The sequence below is a fragment of the Oenanthe melanoleuca genome, chromosome 11, assembly GCF_029582105.1.
Source record: "Oenanthe melanoleuca isolate GR-GAL-2019-014 chromosome 11, OMel1.0, whole genome shotgun sequence".
Classification (NCBI taxonomy): domain Eukaryota; kingdom Metazoa; phylum Chordata; class Aves; order Passeriformes; family Muscicapidae; genus Oenanthe; species Oenanthe melanoleuca.
Window position 1 is genome coordinate 2,077,757 of NC_079345.1, and position 23,719 is coordinate 2,101,475.

The 23,719-nt window shown below is 49.6% G+C and overlaps 1 protein-coding gene across 2 annotated transcripts; it reads left to right on the top strand.

The window, feature by feature from the left end:
* The first annotated feature begins 141 nt into the window (after positions 1–141).
* Positions 142–23,559, top strand: FBXO31 (F-box protein 31). Of its 2 annotated transcripts, XM_056500949.1 has the most exons (10): positions 163–573; positions 6,944–7,015; positions 8,738–8,824; positions 12,218–12,294; positions 13,642–13,809; positions 14,426–14,500; positions 15,849–15,958; positions 16,597–16,750; positions 17,296–17,651; positions 18,873–23,559. In XM_056500949.1, exons 1-10 carry the CDS (start codon positions 195–197, stop codon positions 19,093–19,095), a joined length of 1,701 nt encoding a protein of 566 aa, XP_056356924.1. In that variant the 5' UTR covers positions 163–194; the 3' UTR covers positions 19,096–23,559. The 2 variants fall into 2 exon arrangements, with proteins under 2 accessions (XP_056356925.1, XP_056356924.1); XM_056500950.1 differs by lacking the exon at positions 8,738–8,824 and having other exon boundaries at positions 142–573.
* Positions 23,560–23,719: the final 160 nt, after the last annotated feature.

Genomic DNA, 23,719 nt, shown 5'->3' on the forward strand with positions numbered 1-23,719 from the left:
CAGCGTCCGCGCAGCGTCCGCTACCGGCGGGGGCGTGGCGCGGCTTGATGAGGCGGCGCTGATTGGAGGAGCCGCCCGGTAGGCGTGGCTCAATGGCGGGATGGGCGGTACTGATTGGCGGGGCTTTGCGGTGGGCGGGGCCAACGGCGGGCACGGTGGCGCGCCCCGGAGCCGCGGTCAGAGCGGCGGCGGCCATGGCGGTGTGCGCGCGGCTGTGCGGTGTGGGGCCGGCCCGCGGCTGCCGCCGGCGCAGCGCGGCCAGGGAGCAGCGCCGCGGTGCTGCCGACAGCGAGCCCGACACCGATACGGACCCCGAAGAAGCGGGAGGTGGCAGCGTCACGGAGGACGAGGAGGCCGCAGAACGCATTGAGGGCGGGCGGCCCCTGCCGCCTTCTGTCGAGGCCGGCCCGGCCGGGCGGGCCCCGCTGTCCTTGTTGGAGCTGCCCCCGGAGCTCCTGGTGCAGATCTTCGGCTCCCTGCCCGGCACCGACCTACCCAGCCTGGCCCGGGTCTGCACCACGTTCCGCCGCATCCTCCGCACCGACACGATCTGGCGGCGGCGCTGCCGCGAAGGTACCGCCCGCCCCAGGGGTCCGGGTGCAGGGGGGATGGATGGCGTCGGCGACAAGGAGGGAGGACACGGAGAGTGCGAGAGGCGATGGACTGGGGGGTGCTGAAGGGTTGGAGCAGGACGGAAATCAGATTTGGGGTGCGGGCTGTGGGGCCGTGGCTCTCATGTGCAGCGGGGGGTGGGCACGTCTCGGGTCCCTTGGGACACGGGCTCTTGCTGGTGGCACTTGTGGCAAAGGGCGTCGAGCTGGGGTTGTCCCCCTTAGGAGTGGGATGGGAGCATGTCCTTGGGGGAGCCCTGAGGGCAGGGAATGCTCAGCCCCTACACCGGGGGAGACACGGGGGCACACAGCCCGCAGGGTGCGGAGCAGCCAGGCCGGGGTGAGGACACGCTGTGGGGAAGCGCAGAGAGCGTGGAGAGGCTCCAGGTTGGTGTCTGCGTTCTCCAGGAACCCTCTGCTGCTGCAGCAGTGTGAAAACCTGGGAGCTATTTTTTGCTCTGCTGTGTAAAGCTGCACTTCTCTCTCCTTACTCCTCATCCTCTTCCTCCCAGCGCTCTGTCCTCTGTTTGTTATTTCAGTCCTGTCCCACCTCCCAAGGTCTGCCTTGCTGTGCTCATCCTCTCAACCAGCGCTGCCAGGCGCTCCTGCCAGCACATGAAGTCATGTGTATTTTCCTGTTTGCTTTCTGTTTTTAATACCAGTGAGGGCACGGGGATGAAAGGTTTGGGAATGTTGGCTGCCTGCAGTGGGATCTGGTGGAATGCCTGAAACCTTGCAGGAATGAATTCGTGCCTTATCAGCACTATCCAAGAGCCTTTGGACAACAAACACAAAGGCTGCACCTGGAAAATGTAAACCAAAGCATTATTTCATAATTCAGCATTGTCCCCATAATTTAAGATTTGTTTTAGGAGACAGACTAAAAAAATGGTGTTAATTCTTTCCTTATATTCTAGTGACATGGAGCCCTCATGGATATTTATGTATTCGATTAATGGTTTGCAAAACTTCAGTGATTAATTATTTTAATGGATTATGGTCCTGGCCAAATGTGTATACAGAAATCTATGTCACTTTTAACTCTAGGCTAGGTTGGCTTGTAAAAAGACCCACTGAATTAGGCCTGTTGGGGATTTACATTTATTTATCAAATTCATGTCTGCTCCTTGGATTTTCTTTCCAATGGATAAAAGCAATGTTCAAAACCTCAGCTGAGATTTAAGGAAATGAAGGAAATTTATATGGCTAAAACTAACCTAGACAGGAAGGGATGCTTTTGTCTATGGCCCTTAGCTGATTACCAGGTGAGAGGTGTATAAATCAAATTTTGATTCTTCTTGCAATGTAATTTCTCCAGTTTCCCAACATTCCAAGCAGTGTCAGAGTGCTTTGGTGGCTGCTGGTGTGGCTGAGGAGAATCCTGTACCAAAGGCAGGTGCCCAAGCTGTGCTGAACTGATAAGGGGCCAAAATCTTCCTACCATGGTGAAACTGATCCTGAATTTTTTAACCAGCTCTGGTTTTCCAAGCAGTTCCTCAGCTGGAGCTGCTCAGGCTGTTTGTGGTGCTTTGCATTGCTGAGGTAGGACTGTAACTTTGAATAGTTGTACACATGAATGTTAAATTGGGCATTATTTTATAGGTAAACATCAAGTGTTGGTGAATAAATACACATTTAAAACTTAAAATATTCTGTGCTGTGTTTCTGCACAGCCATACACTGATGACTGTGTGATGCTCAAATACAAAATGTCTTTACTTTTTGTAATCTTTTCCAAAACCAAACCAGTTCCCATCTGAGGTCTGTGTTTAAGTGTGTGTTTGTGCCTGAGTCTTGTTGTGAGGCTGCATGTCCTGAAAACAGAGCAAGAACACGTGTGCCTTGCTGGTTGATTCACTCTGCAGCCTCCTGATGGTCCTGGAATCACAGAATATCCGAGCTGGAAGGGATCCACAAGGATCATCCAAACCCAGCATGTAACTGGGAAACCTCAGCTTGGTGCCAGCTGCATGTGCAAAACCACTTCTGTTTTTAGGAATGCACAGCAGTGCAGAGGCAGGAAGAAATCCTGAAATAATCAGGGAGAAGCTTTTTTGGGAGGAGCTGTTGCTGCAGTGCTTTGTTTGGCCGTTTTCCCTCCTCCCTGGACAGGAGCAGTGCTGGGTGTGAGGAGCAGCCTGGCTGTGCCCCAGGCTGGACAGGGCCCTCAGCCCAGTGTTGATGTCTTGTTCTGCCCTGCTCTGGGCCAGCCCAGCTGGAGATGAGTCTGAAAACATGCTGAGATTATTCCAAGTGTCCAGAATTTGTCTGCCTGGAAGTGGAGTGGCTTTTGCTGCTGGTGGGGGACTGGGGGAGCACTGGGATGGAGTGGGGGAATTGTGCAACACTGACACGGCTGTCAGAGCTGTTGTCCTTTTATCATTGCAACTGTTTGGGGTAAACAATGTCTCTGGATTGCTTCCTTGGCAAGGAGAGGGTTGCAGTCACTTCCAGGTTTTCTATAAATAGGAGTTTACTGATCTCTGCAGCAGGAGCAGAATTAAATCTCGTGTCACCCTGGCTGGTGGCCTGACCTACCTTGATTAACACCTTACAGTCCATTTTTCATCTTTAATTTCTTTCATCTTTAACCAGAACAGGGCAAGTGCTGCAGAACACCTGAGATCACACCAGTAATGCAGAATAACCAGTTCTAGAGCTTGGAAAAAAAGGCTTTTGTTTGTGAAAACAACCTCCAGCAGCTTTTGGGCCTCCTGGAAAATGTCAACTGAGGTGCTGAAGTTTGTGACCTTCAGGTTGTGTGGAAAGAGGAGGGAAAGAAGGGTGGGAAATGTGGATTGTACCCTCAGTGAGGAGACTTTTGGGTGGGGTCCAGCCCTTAAAAGACTCCAAGGAACCCATGCAGGAGTTGGCACAAATGCTGCCACAACAGGAACCATTTCTTGCAGTGCTGTGGCTTTCATAAGGCTCCAGCCTCCCTTTGTGTGAGGTGAAAACGTTGTGTAGTCTGATTGTTTTTGGCTTTTCTTCATCTCTGATGACCTTTCCTGGCTTTCAAACTCCACCTGGGCAGTGCTTGGCTGTTCCTCCCTGCTCAGACTTTCTCACCTTCAGAGAGTCTCAGACCTGTCTGCAAGCTGCCCATCTTCTGCTTTAGGGTTTCCACAAATGTTTGCATTTGTTGCAGATCAAATCTCCTTTTCCTCCCTGGTAACCCCAAGAAGTGTTTGGAAGAGGACTGGGTGTGTTTTAATCTGACTGCTCAGCCTCTGGGAGCAAGAAGCCAATTCCAGCTTTGTCCACCTGGTGTGTCAGAGCTGCTAACCTGAGAATCTCCCATTTTTGTGGTATCTGGAATAATCCAGTGAGTTTTTATCCCCTCTGTTCTGTGTCCAGCCTTGTGAGCTTGCATTTATCCAGGGATAATTGGAAAATTTGATTAACCAGGACACAGTGGAAGTTCAGTAATGGTGAAGGGGATCAAGCTCTGCCAGACATCCTCATTTCCTCAGAATTGTGGATGTGCACACAGCTTCCAGCAGCTCCCATGCTGGGAAGGGCAGCAGAAAAGCAGGAATTTGGGCTTTGATGTGAGCACAGGGGATTCTTCCCAACCTGGTGTGGAAGAGCCTTGTTTTTAAACAAGCAAAAGACACAAGAATACAAACAAGAACAGTCCTTGCAGGGTGAAGGGGACACAGCTTCTTTTGGGGAGGAGCAGGGAATGTGAGCCTGGGAAGTGCTGGGAGCAGGGCAGGGGACAAATGCCACTTGCAGAAGTATTAATGCAGCTCATACCACATGGAGATTGCTTTTCCAAGTGCTTTAAAATCCTGTGCATGTGGCCATGGAAACTGCAGTGTGTCCCCATGTTTGGGAAATCAGCACTCCTTATAAACCAGCAGCCTTTCCAGCTGCTCACTGGGAACTTGAAAACCAATTTCCATCCTTGCTTTGGAAGCAGGATTAAGTAGCCATTTTCCAAGGGTGTGAATTTAGGTGACTGTTAACTCCTTAAAATAAAAATACTCAGTGAGCTATTGCACTGAGATACATTTCCTTAAAATAGATTTAATTGCACTGAAGTGGAATTTTCCAGGAAGCTCGAGCCCTTCAGATCTTTCTTGGAAAGGGGTTTCTGTTCTCTTTAAAGAAAACCTTACCAGTTTTATTTTTTTCTCATTATCTTGAAGCTCTAATTGCTATTAATTTATGTCCCTCTTGCCTTCTGGGTTTCTTGCTTATGATATTCAGAGGGGGTGTTTTTTTGAGGCACTTTGAGCCAAAAGATTGATTTTTCCCATAAAATGGCCATGCTGGGTCAGAAGAGCTGCAGTAATGCACTTATGGAGCTCAGCCATCACTGTGGCATTTTCACTCTCTGTAGCTGTTTGCTGGCCAAAACAGGATAAGAATTAGTTATAAAATGAGTGTTAAAGCACATTGGGATGAGATTATTTTTTTCTTGATAATACTTGCTTGGGTATCTAATGACAAATAACATGTAGCAATACAGAAATCCTAAATTTTTGTATTATTTAAAGGAATTTGTTATTTGAATCTTTCCAGGTAAGATTGGAAGTACAATCACTTGAATAATAGTTTGGCTTTCATAAAATTTCACTGCAGGTAATCAGGGAAAGCTTTGACATCAAATCCCTTCCCACCCTGTGATTTGGAGGTACCTGCTGCTGGTGGATCTGCCATGGCACTCACTTGAGTGATTGATGGATTAGGGAGGGAGATTTGGGAAAAGCCAGCACCTCCTGTGGGATGAGGGAGTGTCACTCCTGGTGCTGTTAGAAATTCCATTTGGGAAGGATCCTCCTCCCTTTCCCATGCAGCATCAATCCCTTCCCTGCCTGCGGTGCACAGGGCTCATCTCAGTTTTGGTTATTTTATTTACATGCACAAGGGTTGCCTGTTGCTGCCCTTTGCCAAGGACTTTGCAAGCAGCTGGGAGCATTCCTGCATCCCTTGGGTGTATTTACTCTCACATGAAGCCTGGCAGGGTGGCTCTGCATTCCCAGCTCCTGGGGCTGTGCTGCCGTGGATCTGCAGGACTCAGCTGGCAGAGCCCCAGCACTAAATGGTTTGTTTGTGCTGGGCTGAGCTCACTGTGCTCCTCAGCCCACCCTGGGCTTCAGAACCCTCAGAGCTTCCTCTGATTTTCCCTGCAGAAGTCAGCAGCAGTTCTGCACTGCCCTGGGCAGTGTGTTTGTAGTGCCCTGTGCCCCCTCACTCTTGCTGCCCACCCAGAGTGTGCAGGATGTGTTTTCCCTGCCCATAAACCCTGGGTGTGCTCTGTCATTGTGTGCTTCTATTTATAGACAGGAGGAGGCTGAATTAATTCAGGGAAACTTCTGCTTTTCTCATATCTGAATCCTGAATTCTCTCCTGCAGCAGGTTTCCAGCATTAGGTGGTGCTTCACAGCCACAGTTGTTAATTCAAGGATGCTCTGCTGAGGATAAATTTAATATTTAATGGCTTGATGAGGGTCTGCAGAGATAATTTTGTGTCAAATATCTGGCAGGTGTTTGTGCTGCTGGGGGAAGCTGCTGTTTGATCTGTGCTGTTGATGCCTTTGATGTCAGGGAGTGCACTGTTCTGTACTGAGATCTGGCAGGGTCACTGCAGCAGGCTGGCATTGTCACTGCTGATTTTTTGGGATCTCCCTCCTCTCATTTCCTCTATCTGTTCTTCTGAGGATTTCTTGCATCAAGACATTAGTAGTTCCTTTTTTTTTTTTTTTGAAGTTTCTTAGAAGTTCAGTGTTGACTTCCTGAAAATGAAAGGAGAGAATCTCATTTTCTGCTTCAAAGCTGCTCCAAGATCTCCCTTTGTTTTCAGGGGTTTCTGGAAGCAATCAAAGGCATCTGACTGTACAACAGCCCTGTCTCAATCTGATCTGCTTTAAGTGTAACCATATTTGTACATGCTGGGGCCTGTTTTATGTCTCTCTTTCATTCTTTTTTGACTCTGTGACCTTTCCTTTAGGATCCTAATGAGCAGTTTTCCCTGCTGGGTACCTCAGTGAGAGTGGATAATTGCTGTGCACAGTGATTTGCTGGGAACAGGCACACAATCCCAGCTGGAATGGGGATGTCTCCCACATTTCACACTCCTCCTGAGCAGCTGGGACTTTGCTGGCTGTGTTTGTGCCTTATGTGTGTTTGTTGCAGGCTTTGCTTGTGAAATGTCTTGGAATCCACAATGAAATCACATCCAGTTTTTAAAACAAAAATCAGATTCTTGGTCTACTCTGGCAGCTTCAAGAAAGCACAAATCAGATCTCAGTGGTTGATGTCAAGGCTCTGGGTCCCAACCTTTCTGTGCCAGAGTTGACCCTTTTTTTGCTGTGTTGTTGCAGAATATGGAGTGTGTGAAAACCTGAGGAAGCTGGAGATCACAGGAGTGTCCTGTCGAGATGTTTACGCCAAACGTGAGTCATCAAGCCAATCCAAATCTTGCTTGATACCAATTCTGACAGCATGGAAATGTTGAGTATTTATTAAACTTCGGTGGCAGAAGTTGTTCAGACTGACTAGCAGGGGTTTCACTGGGAAGTTGACATGTTTGGGGTTTTATTTAGAACCAAGAGTCAGGATTTCTGTGCCTCCCAGTCCTTTGGTGGGAAAAGAGCATGGAATTGAATTTTTTAATGAAATGTATTGACAGTTTTTCATCCTGTTTTGCCATTTTCAGATCTTGCTAAGGAATTAACAGGTGTTTTTTCTAAGCCTGGATCTCAGTGAAAGGAAGTGGCTGCAGGAGTGGGAAAGGGATGAGCATTCCCTGAAGGAAGGGAGCCTGGCAGGAGGTGTCAGTGTGCTTTGGGAATGTCTGTGGGTGTGGGACCCTTTAGAACCTTGAGATAGCCATGACCTCAAGCATTGATCTTAAAGCTGGGAAGAAAAACAGGCAGAAGGGGTTTAATCCCATCTTTAATAGACTTGCTGAGCATCCACAGGAAAATGATTTCATCACCTAATATCTCTCTTTCCCTAGTAGACACTACACTAGGGATGGAACTGCCTCATTTTCCTGGCTGGGAGGGCTGAGTGATGCTGAGCCAGCACACAGATGTCCCCAGAGAGGTCCCATTAACCCTCAAGGCCTCCCTTAATTCCCATTTAGTCCCATACCTCTGTGTGGTGAGAGCCACACAGCACATACCAGCTCTCATTGCCATTTTAAAGTGAGACAGCATCTCTTCAAGACCTGTAATCCTTTTCACTACATAACTTCCATGGTTCAGAGATGCTAAAGTGATATTTAGTGCTTTTTATGCCCAACTTGTGGGTAAAAATGACCTTACTGGCTCAGGGCAGTGGTGACTCTCCAGCTGTGGGCAGGGAGGCTGAGGAGAGAACAAACCTGTGGGATATTTTCCTAAACATTCCCACTGTTTCCAGGCTTGCAGAGTGTAATCAGTTTATTTATTTAATAATGTGCAATAAGTCTGTCAGACACATAAGTTTCCATGAGCAGTTTTCAAACCCATGGCATCCATTAGCAAAGGGTCACACTTGATGTGTGAGAAGCACCCCTGTGATGGCCTTTCCTGCACTTCTGTGTTTTTATCCACCCAGCAATCCCACGCACTGATGGTTACTCCAAAGTGGGAATGCTTGGCAGCCATTCCTGGTTTTCAGGATGCACCATCTCAGCTCCTCTGCTCAGATTCTGCACTTTGCCCTGTGCCAGGAGCAGTTTCCTGGTGATGTCACCCCATTTCCCTACTGTCCCATAAACCTCTTCAATTGCAGAGGAGATAATTTGGGATTACTGCTTGGACTTTTCCATTCACTGAGTGTGCTTCTGTGGGACAAGGTGTGGGAAAATGGGAATTGAGCTCAAGTGCCTGAAAGCAGAACTAATCCAAGGCCTGGGCTGCTGTCCATGGAGAGACTTGGTCTTCTTGAGGAAGAACTTTGATTCCACTTGGAATTTACTGGATGCCACTTTTAATAATGGTGTGGGAATCTGGAACAGTTCTGTGTGAGAAATCCTGCTCACATCAGGCTGAGGGTGACAGAAACAACTGGAAGCAGAGTCAGGAGAGAGCTGGACTTCCCTGTGTGGTTTCTCCAGGCCCATGGGAGTGTTTGCTGGTGCCAGAGGAGCAGAGTTTGCCGGCACTCACCCTGCTCTGTCTGTTCAGGTATAAACCCACGGGTGAAGTCGGGGCGTTTTATGAAAATCCTGCCCGACTACGAGCACATGGAGTACAGAGATGTTTACACCTGCCGTACGTACCCGCTGCTGCTGCTGCTTCCTGCACCCAGCACTGCCCCAGATGCTGCATGGAGTGTGCCCTGGCTTGGAGCAAAGCACTGGGGCTGACCTGGGGACAGCAGGGAGGTGCCACCAGGCGTGGCTGGGGCCCTGGGGGTGACAGCGTGAGCAGGGCAGGCACTGAGGTGTGCTGGGCTGTTTTTTGAGGATTTCTTTGCACAGAACAGGAGGGAATTGCTCTTTTCTACCAGATATCCTGGTGAGACCTCCTAAAAGCAGCTCTGGACTGGCAAAGAGCTTTGTTGTGATTCAAGTGAGCCACAGTAAATCCACAGCCCTTCAGTGAAAAATGCTGAGTGTTCCCATAGTAATTCCCTCCCTGCACACTGAATCCTTTTAAGCACCATCTCTGTCTCTAGGAAATGTTCTGCTAATGTTTTCAAGGTTGTGATTTGCCTTCCTCACTTTGGATAACCTTTTTTTCCCTTCCTTGTGTTGTGTTGAGGGAGGAATAGTTAAACCCTTGGAGTTCAGTGTTCAGCAGGAGTTGAGTGGGAAGGACTGATTAGTTTACATCAATTAAGGATGCCAGGACTATTTGGTGTTTATTTGGAGGGGGTGTTGAGCTGTCTCTGATGGTCCTTTGGGTCTGCAGGGTTTGGCAGACTCCAGTTACTAACTCACTGCTGCTTGGGAATGGAGAGTTTCACACACATTAATGAGTGAGTGGATGCTGCAGAATTCCCTGTGCTGAGGGAAGCAACCGAGCAGGGGCCATGCAGGGGAGGTGAGGACTTCAATGTGAGTCAGGGCAGAGCAGCAGCAGGGCTACAGCAGGAACTGGGACAAAATTTGGGGTTTGGCAGCCTGGGGTGCCTGTCAACACCAGCTGTGTTCTGGGGCTGGATGGGGAGGAGAAGCAAATCCAAGCTGCAGGATGGATTCCTTTGGAGATTGGATGTTTGCTCCAAACTTAAATGGCATTTGGTATTGTTTCCTCAGTTGTTATTTCTTTAGCTGCAGCCCAGACTTCTGATGTGCCCCTTTGCTCTTGGGCTGTTGTTTTCCTTGGGGAAAAGCTTGGATGGTTTGAGTTGATGATCTTGGAGGTCTTTTCCAACCAAAATGATTCTGTGGTTCTGACCCCATGTGGTTTAAGATGCAATGGCCCATTTCCCCTTTTTCCCCTCTGGTGCTGTCAGGATTTCTCATGTTCTTGCAGTGTTAGAGCTCAGATCACTTTCCCCAGGGGTTTAAGCTCATCTGGATTACTCTGAGCTCTTCCCAGAGCAGGTCAGGCATCACCAGCCTGGGCACTGCTGGCATTGTTCCAGCTCCTTTTGCTTCTAGAGACCTTCCTGCATCCCAGGAATCCAGGAGAATTGCAGTGGGTTGGGTCTTCCCTGGTGAGGACATTCCCCAGGCAGCCTTGTGTCAGTGGGAGTTGGGATTCCCTGCTTTTCCAAGCCCATTCCCAGCTGGATTCAAGCCCCCTTCCCATCTGAAGGGTGGGCAGAGCTGCTTATGGAATGTGGGGAATATCCAGGCTGGGTATCCTGGAGCAGCCAGTGGATGTGGTTCTGCTCCATTTGGCAGGATGTGGGCTCAGAAGTTTGGATAAGCAAGAGGCCCTTCCAGGGCTGAGCACAGGCAGTGGAGAACCTTGGAGAAAGACCCAAGTGCTGTTTTCTTTCAAGGAGCAGGAAGGGAAACAACTGCCAGATCCATCCTGTCTCCTACCAGGAAGAGCCAGAGCTGGAATTCATCAGGTTTTCCCTGCAATTAATATTAGCTGCTGTTTTGCTGGAGCTCAGAGACAGCCCAGGCTTGAAAATTGAGCTGTGTTTTGAGACTTGTTTGGGCCTTTGGCCAAGCACCAGCATTTTCCCCAGTAAGTTCTGGAAGTGAATGGATTTTTTTTTTTATTTTTTTTTTGCCTCCTGAGTCCAGAACTCAGCTCTGCTTCCTGAAACTGCTCCTAACAGGAGCTGGGCTGGGAGGGACATCCTCATCCCCCTTGGATAACTTAGTTTTCTGTCCTAAAAAATAATAATACATTAAAAAGAGCTGGATTTTATCAGCTCTGTGGCAGACAGGGTAGAAGGCACAGTGTGGTGGGTTGAGCAGCTCATCCCATTAATTAATGTCTAATTACTGAGCTGGGAATGGGGTTTGCCTGCTTGCCTTAGTGTTGTTTGTGCTGCACTTGGTTCCCTGGGTGAAACCAGGCCATCAGTCTGAAATTGTTTACTGCCCAGGGAAAAGGCTCCTCCAGGCCAGCTGGCACCTCTGGACATCCCTCCCTGCTATCCCAAACTTTTGTGGAAGTCACTGGAACAGCTGCACCAAAACACAATTCCTCATTTAAATTGATGCAAACCCAACCCTATTATTCAAGCCAGTCGTGGAGGTTAAAGTGAGTTTATTTGGCCTTCTGAGCTGGCCATGGACATCACTTTAAGGCAAGTGAAGTATATTCTTGCCATCTTCATGGAAATAATGTGCAGGCTGCTGCTCCTGCCCCAAATGCCTGAGAGTGCAGTGCCTTCTTGTGGGAGTTACTGGTTGTGTGAGGAAACCAGATGGACAAAAGGAGATTAGATGGACAGGAATGGCTGTGTAAGGACTGGAGGCAGGTCCCACCTCTAAGCATTCCTCACAATAGGAGGTTCAGGATCATTCTGTAAAACCCTTTTTTCCTGCTTGCTGAAAATATTCCTCTGTTTAGGTGAGATTGGAGAGAACTGGCTCTGAGATGAGAAACAGGGAAGGCTCAGCTGCTAGAGTAGATTCTGAGTGGGTTTTGGAGGCAGCTTTTGGGCACTGCTGAGATGTAGCTGCTTCTGCAGAATTTTTAAGGCTGTGACTGATGTGACCACACCACCAGATTCCCAGGCTGGAGTGATCCATGTGCTTTGCCCATGCTCCCAATGGCTGTTTTTGAGGATGCTAAACTCTGGAGCAAGTTTGTTTACACAAGGCAGTGAAATGCTTTCAAAATACTCAGATTTCCCTGTTCCTACCTTCCTGCCCTTCCCTGGTTTCTGTTGCTTTGCAGTGTGAAGCATCGAGTGCATTTTTGGTAACTGGAGGCAGCAGATGCTTTTATTTGTTTTTAGCTCTGGTTATATTGTGTGATTTGCATTAATGGGACTGTGTTGCAAAAGTTTTGGTTTTTTTTTTTAGGGGTTCCTGCTGAGGTAGGTGTTTCTGCCCTTCCACAGGGCCAGAAATAAAGAATATAAACATGTGTGAGCTTGGGGGAGGCCTCAGCTTGGACACAGTCACTTTTCCTGAGTACAAGCAGCTGTGGGGTGCTATTGCTCAGCCTGGTAGCAAGGTTTTCATTCCCAAAATGCCAGTTCCTGGCTGGGTGTGCTCACCTGAGTGTCTCCCTGTTCCCCAGTGCTGCACCGGTACCGGCACATCCTGGGGCTGTGGCAGCCGGACATCGGGCCCTACGGGGGACTGCTCAACGTGGTGGTGAGTGAGTGCCTCAGCCTGCCCATTCTGGGGACTCTGAGGTGGGTTTTTCCCTTCCCACACCTGGCAGCCATTCCCAGACCATTAACAAGTCTGAACAGCCAGCCCTCGAGTGAGTGGTTTGGACCCAGAGGCTCCTTGGTTTCTCTAGGGTTGGATGTCAGGAGGAATTTCAAACACAGGAGGTGCTGGAATCCCATCCCTGGGGTGGATGTGGAACTCTCACAGCTTGGACTCCATGGTCTCAGGGCTCTTTCCCAGCCTCAATGGTTCTGGGATTCTTACCATCACCACTTTTCTCCAGACAGTTTTTATATTTCAGCTCCACACCAGACAGCCCCAGGAGCAGGTAGAAAACATGGTCAGTGTTTGAGGGAAAGGCTTGATTTAGAGTTTGACACTGATACTCCAGTGGCTGGCACAGGAATCTGTTAATTTACTTCATTTTCTTTGCCTGCAGCTGAACCTTTTGCAAAGCTGTGTGATTGGCAAACCTTTAGACCCTCCCTGAGTCTCGTGCATCAGATGTAGAGTGTCACTGGTGCAGGATCTGTGCAGCCTGGCAGCTCTGGTGCTGCTGGGGTGCAGTTAATGAACAACATCTGACTCTGAACTGGTGGGGGCTGAGCCAGGAGTTTCCTGCAGCTCTTGTTCTCTGCACCAAGGTTCAACAGCCACCAGGTTGAAGCAGAACAAATCACGAGTTCTTTGGGTTTTGCAAGATTCTGTTGCATGAGCTGGTGTCAGAGGGCTTTCAACTGCATCAATACTTCCACTGTGACCTTAAAAAAAAAATTCTGTGGCACTGCCCTGCCTTGGTCTCCTGTGTTTGGAGAATATCCTGCCTCTGGAATTGCAGCCCTGAGGGAAAGGCTTCTGTTAGGTGTGCAGGAAAGGGGCTGGCACTTGTGCCCCTCAGTGTAGTGTTGCTTCCTGTGTTCTCTGAGTAACAAAGCCAAATAATTCCTCATCCAAAAAGCAGGGATAGTCAAGGGAAGCAGAATTCATCTACTAGGATATCTGCCAGCAGGAGCTCTCAAACCAATTAGAGTCTGACTTGCTGTGTGGTCTTTCCCTCTGGATCCTGCACTCCAGGCAAGTCATTTGCAGCAATAAAGGCCTGAGCTTTTTCCAGTGGTGCAGGAAGCCTTGTAAAGAAACCCTCTTCACCCTGGGAGTGCTGGGAGTGCATATGGTCTGGGTTAATGGCTGGAAAGCTGTTTGGGAATGCAGCAAACTGTTCTGCAGCTCCTGCCCTGGGCCAGGAGAGGCCTCAGAGTTTGCTGCAGACTCCTAAGGAATCATGCAGGGCTGATCCTGTGGGCTTTGTGTCCTGTCCCTCTGCAGGTAGATGGTTTGTTCATCATTGGCTGGATGTACCTGCCCCCTCATGACCCTCATGTGGATGATCCCATGAGATTCAAGCCCCTCTTCAGGATCCACCTCATGGAGAGGAAATCTGCCACAGTGGAGTGCATGTATGGCCACAAGGGACCTCATAATGGCCACATCCAGGTGAGCTCCCCTGCCTCTCTCAGCACTGTGTGTGCACTTTGGCTCTGGAAATGGATTCATCAGAAAGCTGGCAGAATTTTATTTCAGAGCTATGGCTTTCACCAGCCTGTGTGTGTGGGCACCAGCTTTACACTCATTATGTGTCTGACAAGTCATGTGGGCTGTTCCCTGCTCTGAATTTGTTCCCTGGCAGTGGGAGCACCAGGATGTGCACAGGCTGGGGAAGGGATGTGTGAACTGGCCTTGGGCAGCTGCTGAGTGTGCCCAGCCAGACACAGACCTGTTCTGCAGCTCTGCACTGTGGGACCTTGAGAAGGTGATGCAGCATCCATTGGATGCTTTGAAGAGCTTTCTGACAGGTTGGTTGTTTCTTTAAAGGAGGAAGCTGAAATAGGGAAGCAACTTAAAACTATTACTTTCATTAGAGTGCATTGAGGTTTTATTGCTTTCATTTCTCTCTTCTGTAGGTGTTGCACAGGGAATGATTTCTCTGTTGTAGCAAATCCAGTAATGTTTGTTTTGCAAAGCATTGACTGTGTGCAGTCTCAGCTGCTTCACTCAAAGCACCTCTAAACAGGTGTGTAACCTGTTCAATTCTCCCTTTTGGTAACTCCAGATTGTAAAGAAGGACGAGTTCTCCACAAAGTGCAACCAGACAGATCACCACAGGATGTCAGGGGGCAGGCAGGAGGTGAGTCTGTGCCAGGGCTCTGCACTGAGCCTCTGTGTGTGTCCCCTTCCTGGGACCAGCTCTCAGCTGCTGTTGGGCTGTGGGAGGTGCCCTTCTGATTTCTGTGTGACTGGGGCTGTTTGACCCCCCCAGGCTGGCAGCTTTTGGCTGATTCCCTGTTTTAAGCAGTTTTCTGTGCTCTTTGAGCCCCAGCACCTTCCTCCTGTTTTGATAGCAGACCTGTCCAGAGAGCCTCAGCAGCACATCTTGGACATCAACAACACTCCAGGCACTGTCTCAGTGGCATTGCTGTCTGTGTAATTAAGATCTTTTGAGCACACTGAGCACCAGCTGCATTTGGATGCATGCTGGTCAGCAAGGCACCTTCCCACTGCTTGCCTTGCTCGAGGGATTAAAAGCTTAATTTGCTTGTTTCTCCTGTGTCTGTCAGCTCTACCCAGCAAGGCAGATTCCTGACTGAAATACCTGTGTTTAAATGCAGATATAAATGTCAGGATGAATACCTGTGTCAGGTACTGCTGTTTGCTTCCAGCTGGTTCCACGTGACAAATCTGATTTTTCAGCTGCCTCTGTAGGAAGGCTGTAAAATGTCTGTCTGCTAATGGGAAACAGCTGGGTGAAAGGTTTAGTTAAGTGTTTTCTGGTGCTGGAGCAGATGAGAAATGCTTTAATACTTTCAAAGCACCACGTTAAGTGTGCGTGGCATTATGGAAATTGGAGGATCTGGCTTGGGAAGATAAAGAGGCAGGTTTGGAATATCACTTGGCAGGCTGCTATCTCAGTGTAAGCTGTTATCACACCAACTCATGGCAGGGTATTAACTTGTCAGAGCTGCAGTTGGGCTACTTCAGGAGATGCTTTCAAAGCACCCTTTGGATTTAGATGCATCAGTCTTAAATCAGCAGGATTTAACCTCCTAAACCCTCAGTGCTTTTCAAAAGCTTTTTTCTTTTATGTTGAGCGTGTCAGGACAGGGCACAGGAGTCAGCTTGTGGTCACACAGATGAGTTACTGTGAGGGAAAGAGTAGATGAGCTACTTTGCAGTAGCAGGCCATGCTCATGCCTTTATTCTTAGGAGGTTTATGCTTCTACTTGGGATTTATTTGAAGGGGAGCCTGTTTATTGTGTGATCACTGGCAGTTACCAGTATCACTGTTTCTTAAACATATTTCCAAGCCAACACATGCTTGTTCCCAAATCCAGCCACGTTTCCCTGTCTTTGGCAGAGGATGTGCCCTGTCTGTGATTCTGCCAGTGGAATGTGCTGTCACAGAGTGACACATGGAGTCACCTTGGGGCACATCACTGAAATGGCCTCATCCTCCCCCTTGTCTCCTGGTGCTGCAGGAATTCCGGACGTGGCTGAGGGAGGAGTGGGGTCGCACTCTGGAGGACATTTTCCATGAACACATGCAGGAGCTCATCCTGATGAAGTTCATCTACACCAGCCAATATGAGTAAGAGCTGCTGTAATTTCACAAGCACACTGGAGCATTTTTTTCCCTGAGGTGGGGTTTTCCATGGGCTTTCACAGCCAGGGGAATGTTGTGTCTCTGCAGTGCTTCCCAGCTGTACAGGGAGCTGAGGTGGAGTGACAGCAGTAGGAAAAGGATTCCAAGTTCTACACAATAACTATGCACAGTAAGGTGCTTTTGAGTCATTTAACTCAGTTTAATTTGAAGACAGAGCAAATGCCTGTGATCCCAAGGAGTGTGTGGTTATTATCCATATTACTCAGTGTGCTTTGTAGTGCAGGAATTAGAGAGTCCCTGAGAAACTGGGGATTTTAACCATCTCTCCAAGCTTCTATTAGGAGCCTCCTCACTGCAGCAGATGTTTAAATATGCTTCACTCTCAGTTTCTCAGGGAATCTCAAGGGCTGAGGAAGTTTCCTTGCTGCAGGAATCTCCTGGTGTGCTCACGAGGACGGTGAGCAGGGAGGAAGTGCTTGCAGAGCTATAAAGCAAATCAGCAAACACAGATCCTGCCTGTCTTCACAACACCCCCAAGCTGCTGGAGGAGCAGAATACAAACACTTTGCTGCTGGGGAGGGTTTTTTTTCCCTTGACTTCTGTTTTGCTTTCCTCCTGCACAGCAACTGCCTGACGTACCGGCGCATCTACCTCCCCCCCAGCAGCCCCGAGGACCTGATCCAGCCCGGCCTCTTCAAGGGCACCTACGGCAGCCACGGGCTGGAGATCGTCATGCTCAGCTTCCATGGCAGGAAAGCCAAGGGCACGAAGATCACTGTGAGTGCACCTTCCTTGCTGCCAGGTGCTTCTGGAGGTGTTCTCAGTGCTGTGGATGCACAGGAGAGATTTCTCTGTGTAGCCCAAACTCTGTTGCCTGTGGGGATTGGGTAAATCTCAGCACACGCAGAGTGAGCAGAACTTGCTCTGCAAAGTTTCTCCTGGCTTCCCCTTCCTCTCCTCTCCCTTCCAGCTGCTTTCTGAGAGCAGCTGGTAGCAGGTTGCTGGAGAATCCCCTGTGTGTGTGAGAGCAGCAGGTACCAAATGTTGGCAGCTCTTCACTGAAGTCAGGCAGGGGAGCTCCTTCCCCCCTGCAGGGAGGGATTCTGGTGAAATGCAGCTGCAGCTTTGACTTTCTTTCACCTTTGCAAGTACAGCTTTTGATTTAAAGTTCTGGTTCTGGCAAGGGGAAAGCAGAGATGTCAAAGAACAGCAGACAAGGTCCAAGCAGGGCTTTTTTGTTGGCAGCTTGGTGATTGTAGAATAGGGTGAGCTGTGAATTTCAAGTGATGGCTCTGCAGCCACACTGTTCCTTCTGTCCCTAGGGAGACCCCAACATCCCAGCTGGACAGCAGACTGTGGAGATAGACCTGGCACACCCTCTGCAGCTGCCTGACATCGAGAACCTGCGGGACTTCAGTGAGCTGTCGCGCATCGTGCTGGAGGTGCAGGAGCAGGTCCGGCGGGAGGAGCAGCAGCAGGAGCAGGAGCAAGAGGAGCATTCCCAGCAAGCTGCCTCCCAGCCTGCCAGTCCCCTGGCAGGAGAAGGTGCTGAGGGGGAAGAGACTGCAGCTGGGGCAGAGGGGATGACCCAGGACAAGGCCCCAGCTTCCCAGCCCTTCGTGCTGCCCATGGGGGTGATATCGAGGAACGAGGATTATCCCCGGACCTGCCGGATCTGGTAACTGGGGTTTTGTGCCTGATTCCTTTTTGAAAGGGAAGGGGGAGTCTCTGAGGTGTGTCCTGTATTTGTATTTGCCCTTTACCTGCTTGTGGATCTCCCAGCCCCTTGGGCTCACATTTCACAGAATTCCAGAATGGTTCGGGTTGAAAGGGACCTAAAATCTCATCTTGTTCCACCCCTGCTATGGAGCAACCACTAGACCAGGTTGCTCCAAGCCCTGTCCAATCTGGCCTTGCACATTTCCAGGGATGTGGAATCCACAGTCTCTGGTTCCTGCCTCTGCTGCCCAATTTCTCATGCTTTGGTTTGTTCCCTCTTTCACCACACTGTCATCTGCCATCCCACTTCCTTGCTAGATTTACTTCAGAAGCTGGCACCTCTCCTGAATTCCTCACACCCCCCTTTTTTTTTGGTGTGTTTTATGTCCCAGAGCTGCCCAGCTCATATATTTAGAACTGTTCAAGCTGCTTCCCATTCCCATGTGTGTCATTCATGTTCCTTGGCTGTGGGAACACAGTGCTCTCTCCCACCTTCCCCTGGCCTCTGGTGCCTTGGGGCAGCCCTGGCAGGTGCTGAGCACCCCAAGCAGGAGGTGCAGGCATGCAGAGAGCTGTGCTGAATGGGAGCTGGAGTTGGTGAAGCAGCACACTAAATGAAGTGTGGGAAAAGATCCCAAAAGCTGAGGCTTAGGCAGGTGACCTTCAGCCAAACATCTGTGCTCATGGAAAAACCTTCCCAGAGCTGGTTAATCCCAGAAGGCTCCTGCTGTCACAGCTCAGTTGTGTTTGGATAAAACCCTGCTCCACCTGCTGCTTGCTCAGAGCTTTGAGTGACCTTTATTCCTCCTCAGGTCCTGGTAGATTTTTCTGCTTTTTAGATTTTTCTCTCCCTTTCCCTTAGGTTTTGCCTCTCTGCTCACGCTCTCAACATGCTTTTGCTTTCCTGGGAGGATTGAGCCTGTGCTGATCCTTGAGTTGCACAAGTTAATCTCAGATGGGTTTGGGGGCTGAACTACTGAAAAACCCAGCTTTGGTGTGCAGGTGCTAATTAGGATAACCCAAAGCAGGAACCTGCAATTAGAAAAACTGAACGTAAAACTCGCTGTTGTGTCACACTCAGCAGAGCGCCTTCATCAGAGTTTTGTGCTGATTTTTTTTAAACTAAATGCTGGGTGATCCTTGCTGTTCTCACACCTGTTTTACCCTTATCCCCTGGCAGTTTTTATGGGACAGGGCTCATTGCTGGCCATGGCTTCACCAGCCCTGAGAGGACGCCGGGGGTGTTCGTCCTGTTCGACGACGACCGCTTCGGTTTCATCTGGCTGGAGCTGAAATCCTTCAGCCTCTACAGCCGCATCAAGGTGCCCTTCCAGAACGCCCAGGCACCTTCCAGGGAGGCCTTTGATGAGATGCTCAAGAACATTCAGTCCCTGGCTACTTGATGAGTGGTTGGTGATGGACAGGGCTCGGGTGGCAAAGGCTGCTGCGCTCCCCAGCCGGGGCTGGGGTGGGGAGCCCTCGCTCTCGGTACCTCTGGATAGAAGCATGCACTTTGAATAAAGCCTTTCTACCCCAAATGTACACACATCCCACTCCTGGCATCCCTGACTACTGCCCTTTCCTCTGTGCCACTCCACGCTGCTTGCCAGCAGTCCTTGTTTCCCAGGCTGTGCTTTGGAGAGCTGATCCTGCAGAGGAGGGAGCAGACCTTCCCTAGTGCAAGACAAGAATGTATTGGGACAAAACCAACTTCTGGTCAGAGCTGGACAGAAGAGCAGGCAGTGACAGAGCACATCCTCCTCTCCAGAAACCTTTCTGTGGGTGCAGCATTGCCAGGAGAGGCTGGTGTGATACCTGCATCCTTGGCTTGCTACTTGGAGTGTGTGGTTTCCTCTGGAGAACTCCCTCAGCAAGGGCAGGATCCCCACTGCAGATGAATGTGTGCAGCATTGTCCTGGCTTCTGGAGCTTGATGGATGTGCTGTCCCTGGAGCTCCAGCTCTGGGTGTCTCCCTGAGACCAGAGATGATTTATTTCTCATTGCAGGAGCTGGAGATGGGTGTAAACTCCCAAAAGCTCTGATGTGTTCAGACTGGTTTGTACTGAAAGATTTTCTCAGATCTTGTGAAATGGGTCTAAAAAGGCACAGGAAGGAGGGAAAAGAAACCCAGCTGTGAGATGATGGGCAGCAGAACGTGCCACATGCCACTGGTGTGACCCCAGGGTGCCATTCCTGTTCAGGTTGCCCTTCAGAGTGCAGAGTGACAAGGGATTGTGCCTATTGTGTGGCTTGTTCTGGAACAGTGGGTGCTGCTGCCTCACTCACAGGACCCTCCTTTCCCTTTCCAGTTGCCCTTGTTTCATCCCAGATGGATTTGTGACAGATCTGAGCTCCACTGGGGATTGTGTATTGCAGGCAAGGGAGCAGATTCCCTTCAGACTGTGCTGTGCAGGAAAATCCTGCCCAGTGCTCATCTCCAGGCTGAGAGTTGTGCTAAAACCATCAGCACTACCACAGCCCTTGGTTGCATCTGCCCCTCTGCCTGTGATAAACTCCAGATCTCTTCTCTTCTCCCCAGATCAGTGTCTAACAAAACCCTGCCTGTTTTAGGTGTGTAAATATGTCTGTACCTGGAGGGTTTCAGGCCCCTTCTGTGGAGAAATTCCAGTCTCTGCCTGGTTCCAGTGCCTGTGAGCTGCTTTTATTCTGACTCTCACAAGGGCTTTTTGCCATTCTGGCTCTCACGTTCCCTGAGCTGTGGGAGAACCCAGACTCCAGCAGAGACAGCAAACAGCAGCTCCTGTCACTCACAGGATTCATTCCTGTCTCTCTGGATAGAGTTCTCCAAACCTCTGGGAATTTCAAGGTGATTTAGGGCACTTTTTGCTTTGTTCCCTGCAGCTTTTGAGGAGTGGCAAGCCCCAGCACGGTGGTTGTGAGCAGCCTGGAAAGGTTTTCCTGCAGAGGGAAGAGCCAGTTTGGGTCACACAGGGCTGGAGAGAGGGCGTGGCTGCTCCCTGTGCCTTGGTGAGTGGGCAGAGAGGGGACCTGGAGCTGAAATTGGGCATCTCAGCCTGTGCTGCAGCTGCTGAGCTCTGTGCAGAGCTCGTGCCTGATCTGCAGACAGGTTTCAGTTTGGTGCAGGTTTCTGGGACAGCTCAAGGTGCTCAGTGCTGGGTTAATGGACTCTGTCTCAGACATCTTTTCCAACCTAAATGATTCTGTGATGAGGACTTTCAGTATCTCAGTGGCCTGTTTATTTTGGAGTTTGCTGTTAGGCTGCTGCAGTTCTGCCTTGTGTTCTCCCTGACAGCCCAGAGGGGTGGGAGATGTCCCCTTGGGCAGCTGTTCCTGTTGCCTGTCCCTAAAACCAGCTCTTCTTCAGCTGGATCTATGGCTCTGATTGCAGATTCCTCCCCACTTCAATATCTCCACCAAAAAAAAAAAAAAAAAAAAATCCTAAAGTTTTACACAACTGACTTGATAATTTTTACTTTTAGCTGTTAAATTACAATTAAAAACTTCTAAATGGAGATTAATATCCAGATTACATAGATTGCCCTGCAAGTACCTTGAGTCACTTTCCCAGGTACTGACCTGTGTGTAGCCTCTGTCCTTTGTCACCTGTTTGCTGTTGACACAAGTTGTGCATCTGCTCTTCTCCAGGCTTCTTGTCCCTTCTGAACCTTTCCAGTGCCAGTGCCAAGGGTCTCCTGAAGGCCAGACCTGCTTGGCTGGCTGGAGAAAAGGATTTGGGTGGAGGCTGATGCCTGTGGGAATTTTTCCCAGCTCTGCCTTCCCCCTGTAGTGGCATTTTTTTATTTATAACTCACCTGTTTAGCCTCAAAATGTCAGGATAATTCCTGATTAAAGGCAGAGCTGCTGGTATCCCCTGGCTTTGTTCTGTCTGGAGCAAAAGAAATAGCAAGTTTATGTTAATAATTCTCCTCTGATGCCTTTTCTCACCTTCTGCTGCTCCAAGCCTGGCAGGCTTTTGTGGCATTTCAGAAGAAAATTCCCTCTGGTTTGGCTGAGGGTGAGGAAAGCTGTGAAGGTGAATTTGGGAATGCTGGGCATGCTCCTGTGCTTTGTGCCTGGCTCTGTCAGTGCTTCCAGAGCAAACCTGGAGTTAAAACTCCCAACTCTGGAATCTTTGGGGAAGAGGAGACAGATTTTTGAGCAGGCAGTTTGGATCTGCTCCCCCCAGGCTGAGGGGCTGCTCCTGCTTTCCCAGTCCCCTTTTCCTCGTGGGAAGCTGTGCTGTGCTTGCTGGTGTGTGGTACAGGCTGTCCCACCTCCTGCACAGCTCTGCATTCCCCACTCCTTCCCCAGATCCCTCCTGCAGCCTGCAGGGTCTGTGTGAGCTGCTGACAGGGATGGTGTGTGCTGGGCCCTGCAGATGGTGATCAATCCCTGCTGCCGACAGCTCCTCGTCCTTTTGGCTCTGCAGGAAAGCTCGGGGACGATTGGCTGGATTTCTCCATCCCAGATGGGTGGAAAGTGCTGGCAAGGATGGAAAACAACTTGTCAGGGGTAGGAATACTCTTGGCAGGAGCCTTTTGGATTGAACAGAGCCTTTTCAGGGAGGCTGCAGAGCCCCAGTGGCCAGTGCAGGACCTGGGGCTGAATTCTGGCTCCTAAGAAGTGTCTGGTTCATGTGCTGGGGCTGGGTTCTGCTCCTCCATCCTGCTCCCTGTGTTAGAACCCATGGGTTTGGCCAGCTGGAAAACAGGAACATCACAGCTCCAGTTTGTTTGCCTTGGGCCTGCTTTGAGAGCAGGGAATGTGCTGTGCTCAGGCTGTGGTTGTGGGAGACTGCCCTCCACGGGGTTTGTCAGGCTGGGTTTTACTGAGGAGGAGGAAAAAGGATGGAATTGTTTGTAAATTTGGGTGTCAGCTCCATCGTGGAGTGTGGCAGTGCTGCTACAGCTGCCCTGGGATGGGGCAGCCGCAGTGGGAGGGCAGTTCCTTAGGAAATGTGTGCTGGGGAGAAAGGGAATTAATTCTGTGCCAACGTGCCTGGACGTGTCAGCTCCCAGGAAAAGCCCAAACCACAGCTGGCTCAGTGTTTACTAACAAGGATGACTTTTTCTTGCTTTGTTATTAATTTAAGCCTAGTGGAACTTGATGGGAGTGTTGGGTGTTGTGTGGCAATGGGTTGTTTAGGCTAGTGTAGGGAATGGTGATGTGTTAACTGTGTCTTGTAGCTGGCTGCTGACGTGGCCAATAATCCCCTGTGGTGTTCAGCTGCCCTTACCTGTGGGACAGTGAATTATTTGGGATGTGGAGTGCAAGAGAGAGGTACCAAACTGTGAGTGCCACTGAGCTCTGGGTGCTTTGTGTGCTGAGTTCAAACGTGTGGTTCTGGTTTTTGTTTGGATTGAATCTTTGGGACTTTTGGGGCAAAGAGCACTTGGCTCAACTGTGTTCATTAACTTAATTAAAGCAATCTGCACTTTTGTTTTGTCATTGATTACTCCCCCTTCCCTGTTCCCATGTGTATTTTGCACTCACCACTTTTAACATGACACTGATGGATTCATCTGGGCATTTCCTGTAATTTTGAGTGTGGATAGGTCTCTATAAAAGTATTAAAAATGAAGGTGAAAATTAATCCCTGTTTTGTACAGAGGGCAGTGGGAGGAAACCATTGTACATCCACCACCACAAATATCTGTGTGGAACATAAGTTGTGCTTGAAGCACCTCACCTGTCCAAGGGCTGGGGCTTTGCCTGTCTTTTTCTTGGTGGCTTTGAGAGGAATGGGATGTATAAAATCAACACCTGGCTTACTTCACCCCAGTTTTGGAAAGCTGAGCAAGCCCTGTGTGTTACTTTTACACCTGATCATTGTTACCCAAGGAGCCTTTTCCAGTTTCAAATAATAAAAAGCAAAGTTTTGTGAATTTAGTTCTGTTTGCTTCTTTGTTTTTTTTCCCCTTGTCCCAAAGGAAAATGTTGGGCCTGACCTGCAGCTGCCTGTCTTCCAACGTGGGATAGGAAATAACTTTTCCTTGTTTGGGTACTTGGTGAGCAGTTCTGTTTCCTGGAGATGTGAGACACATC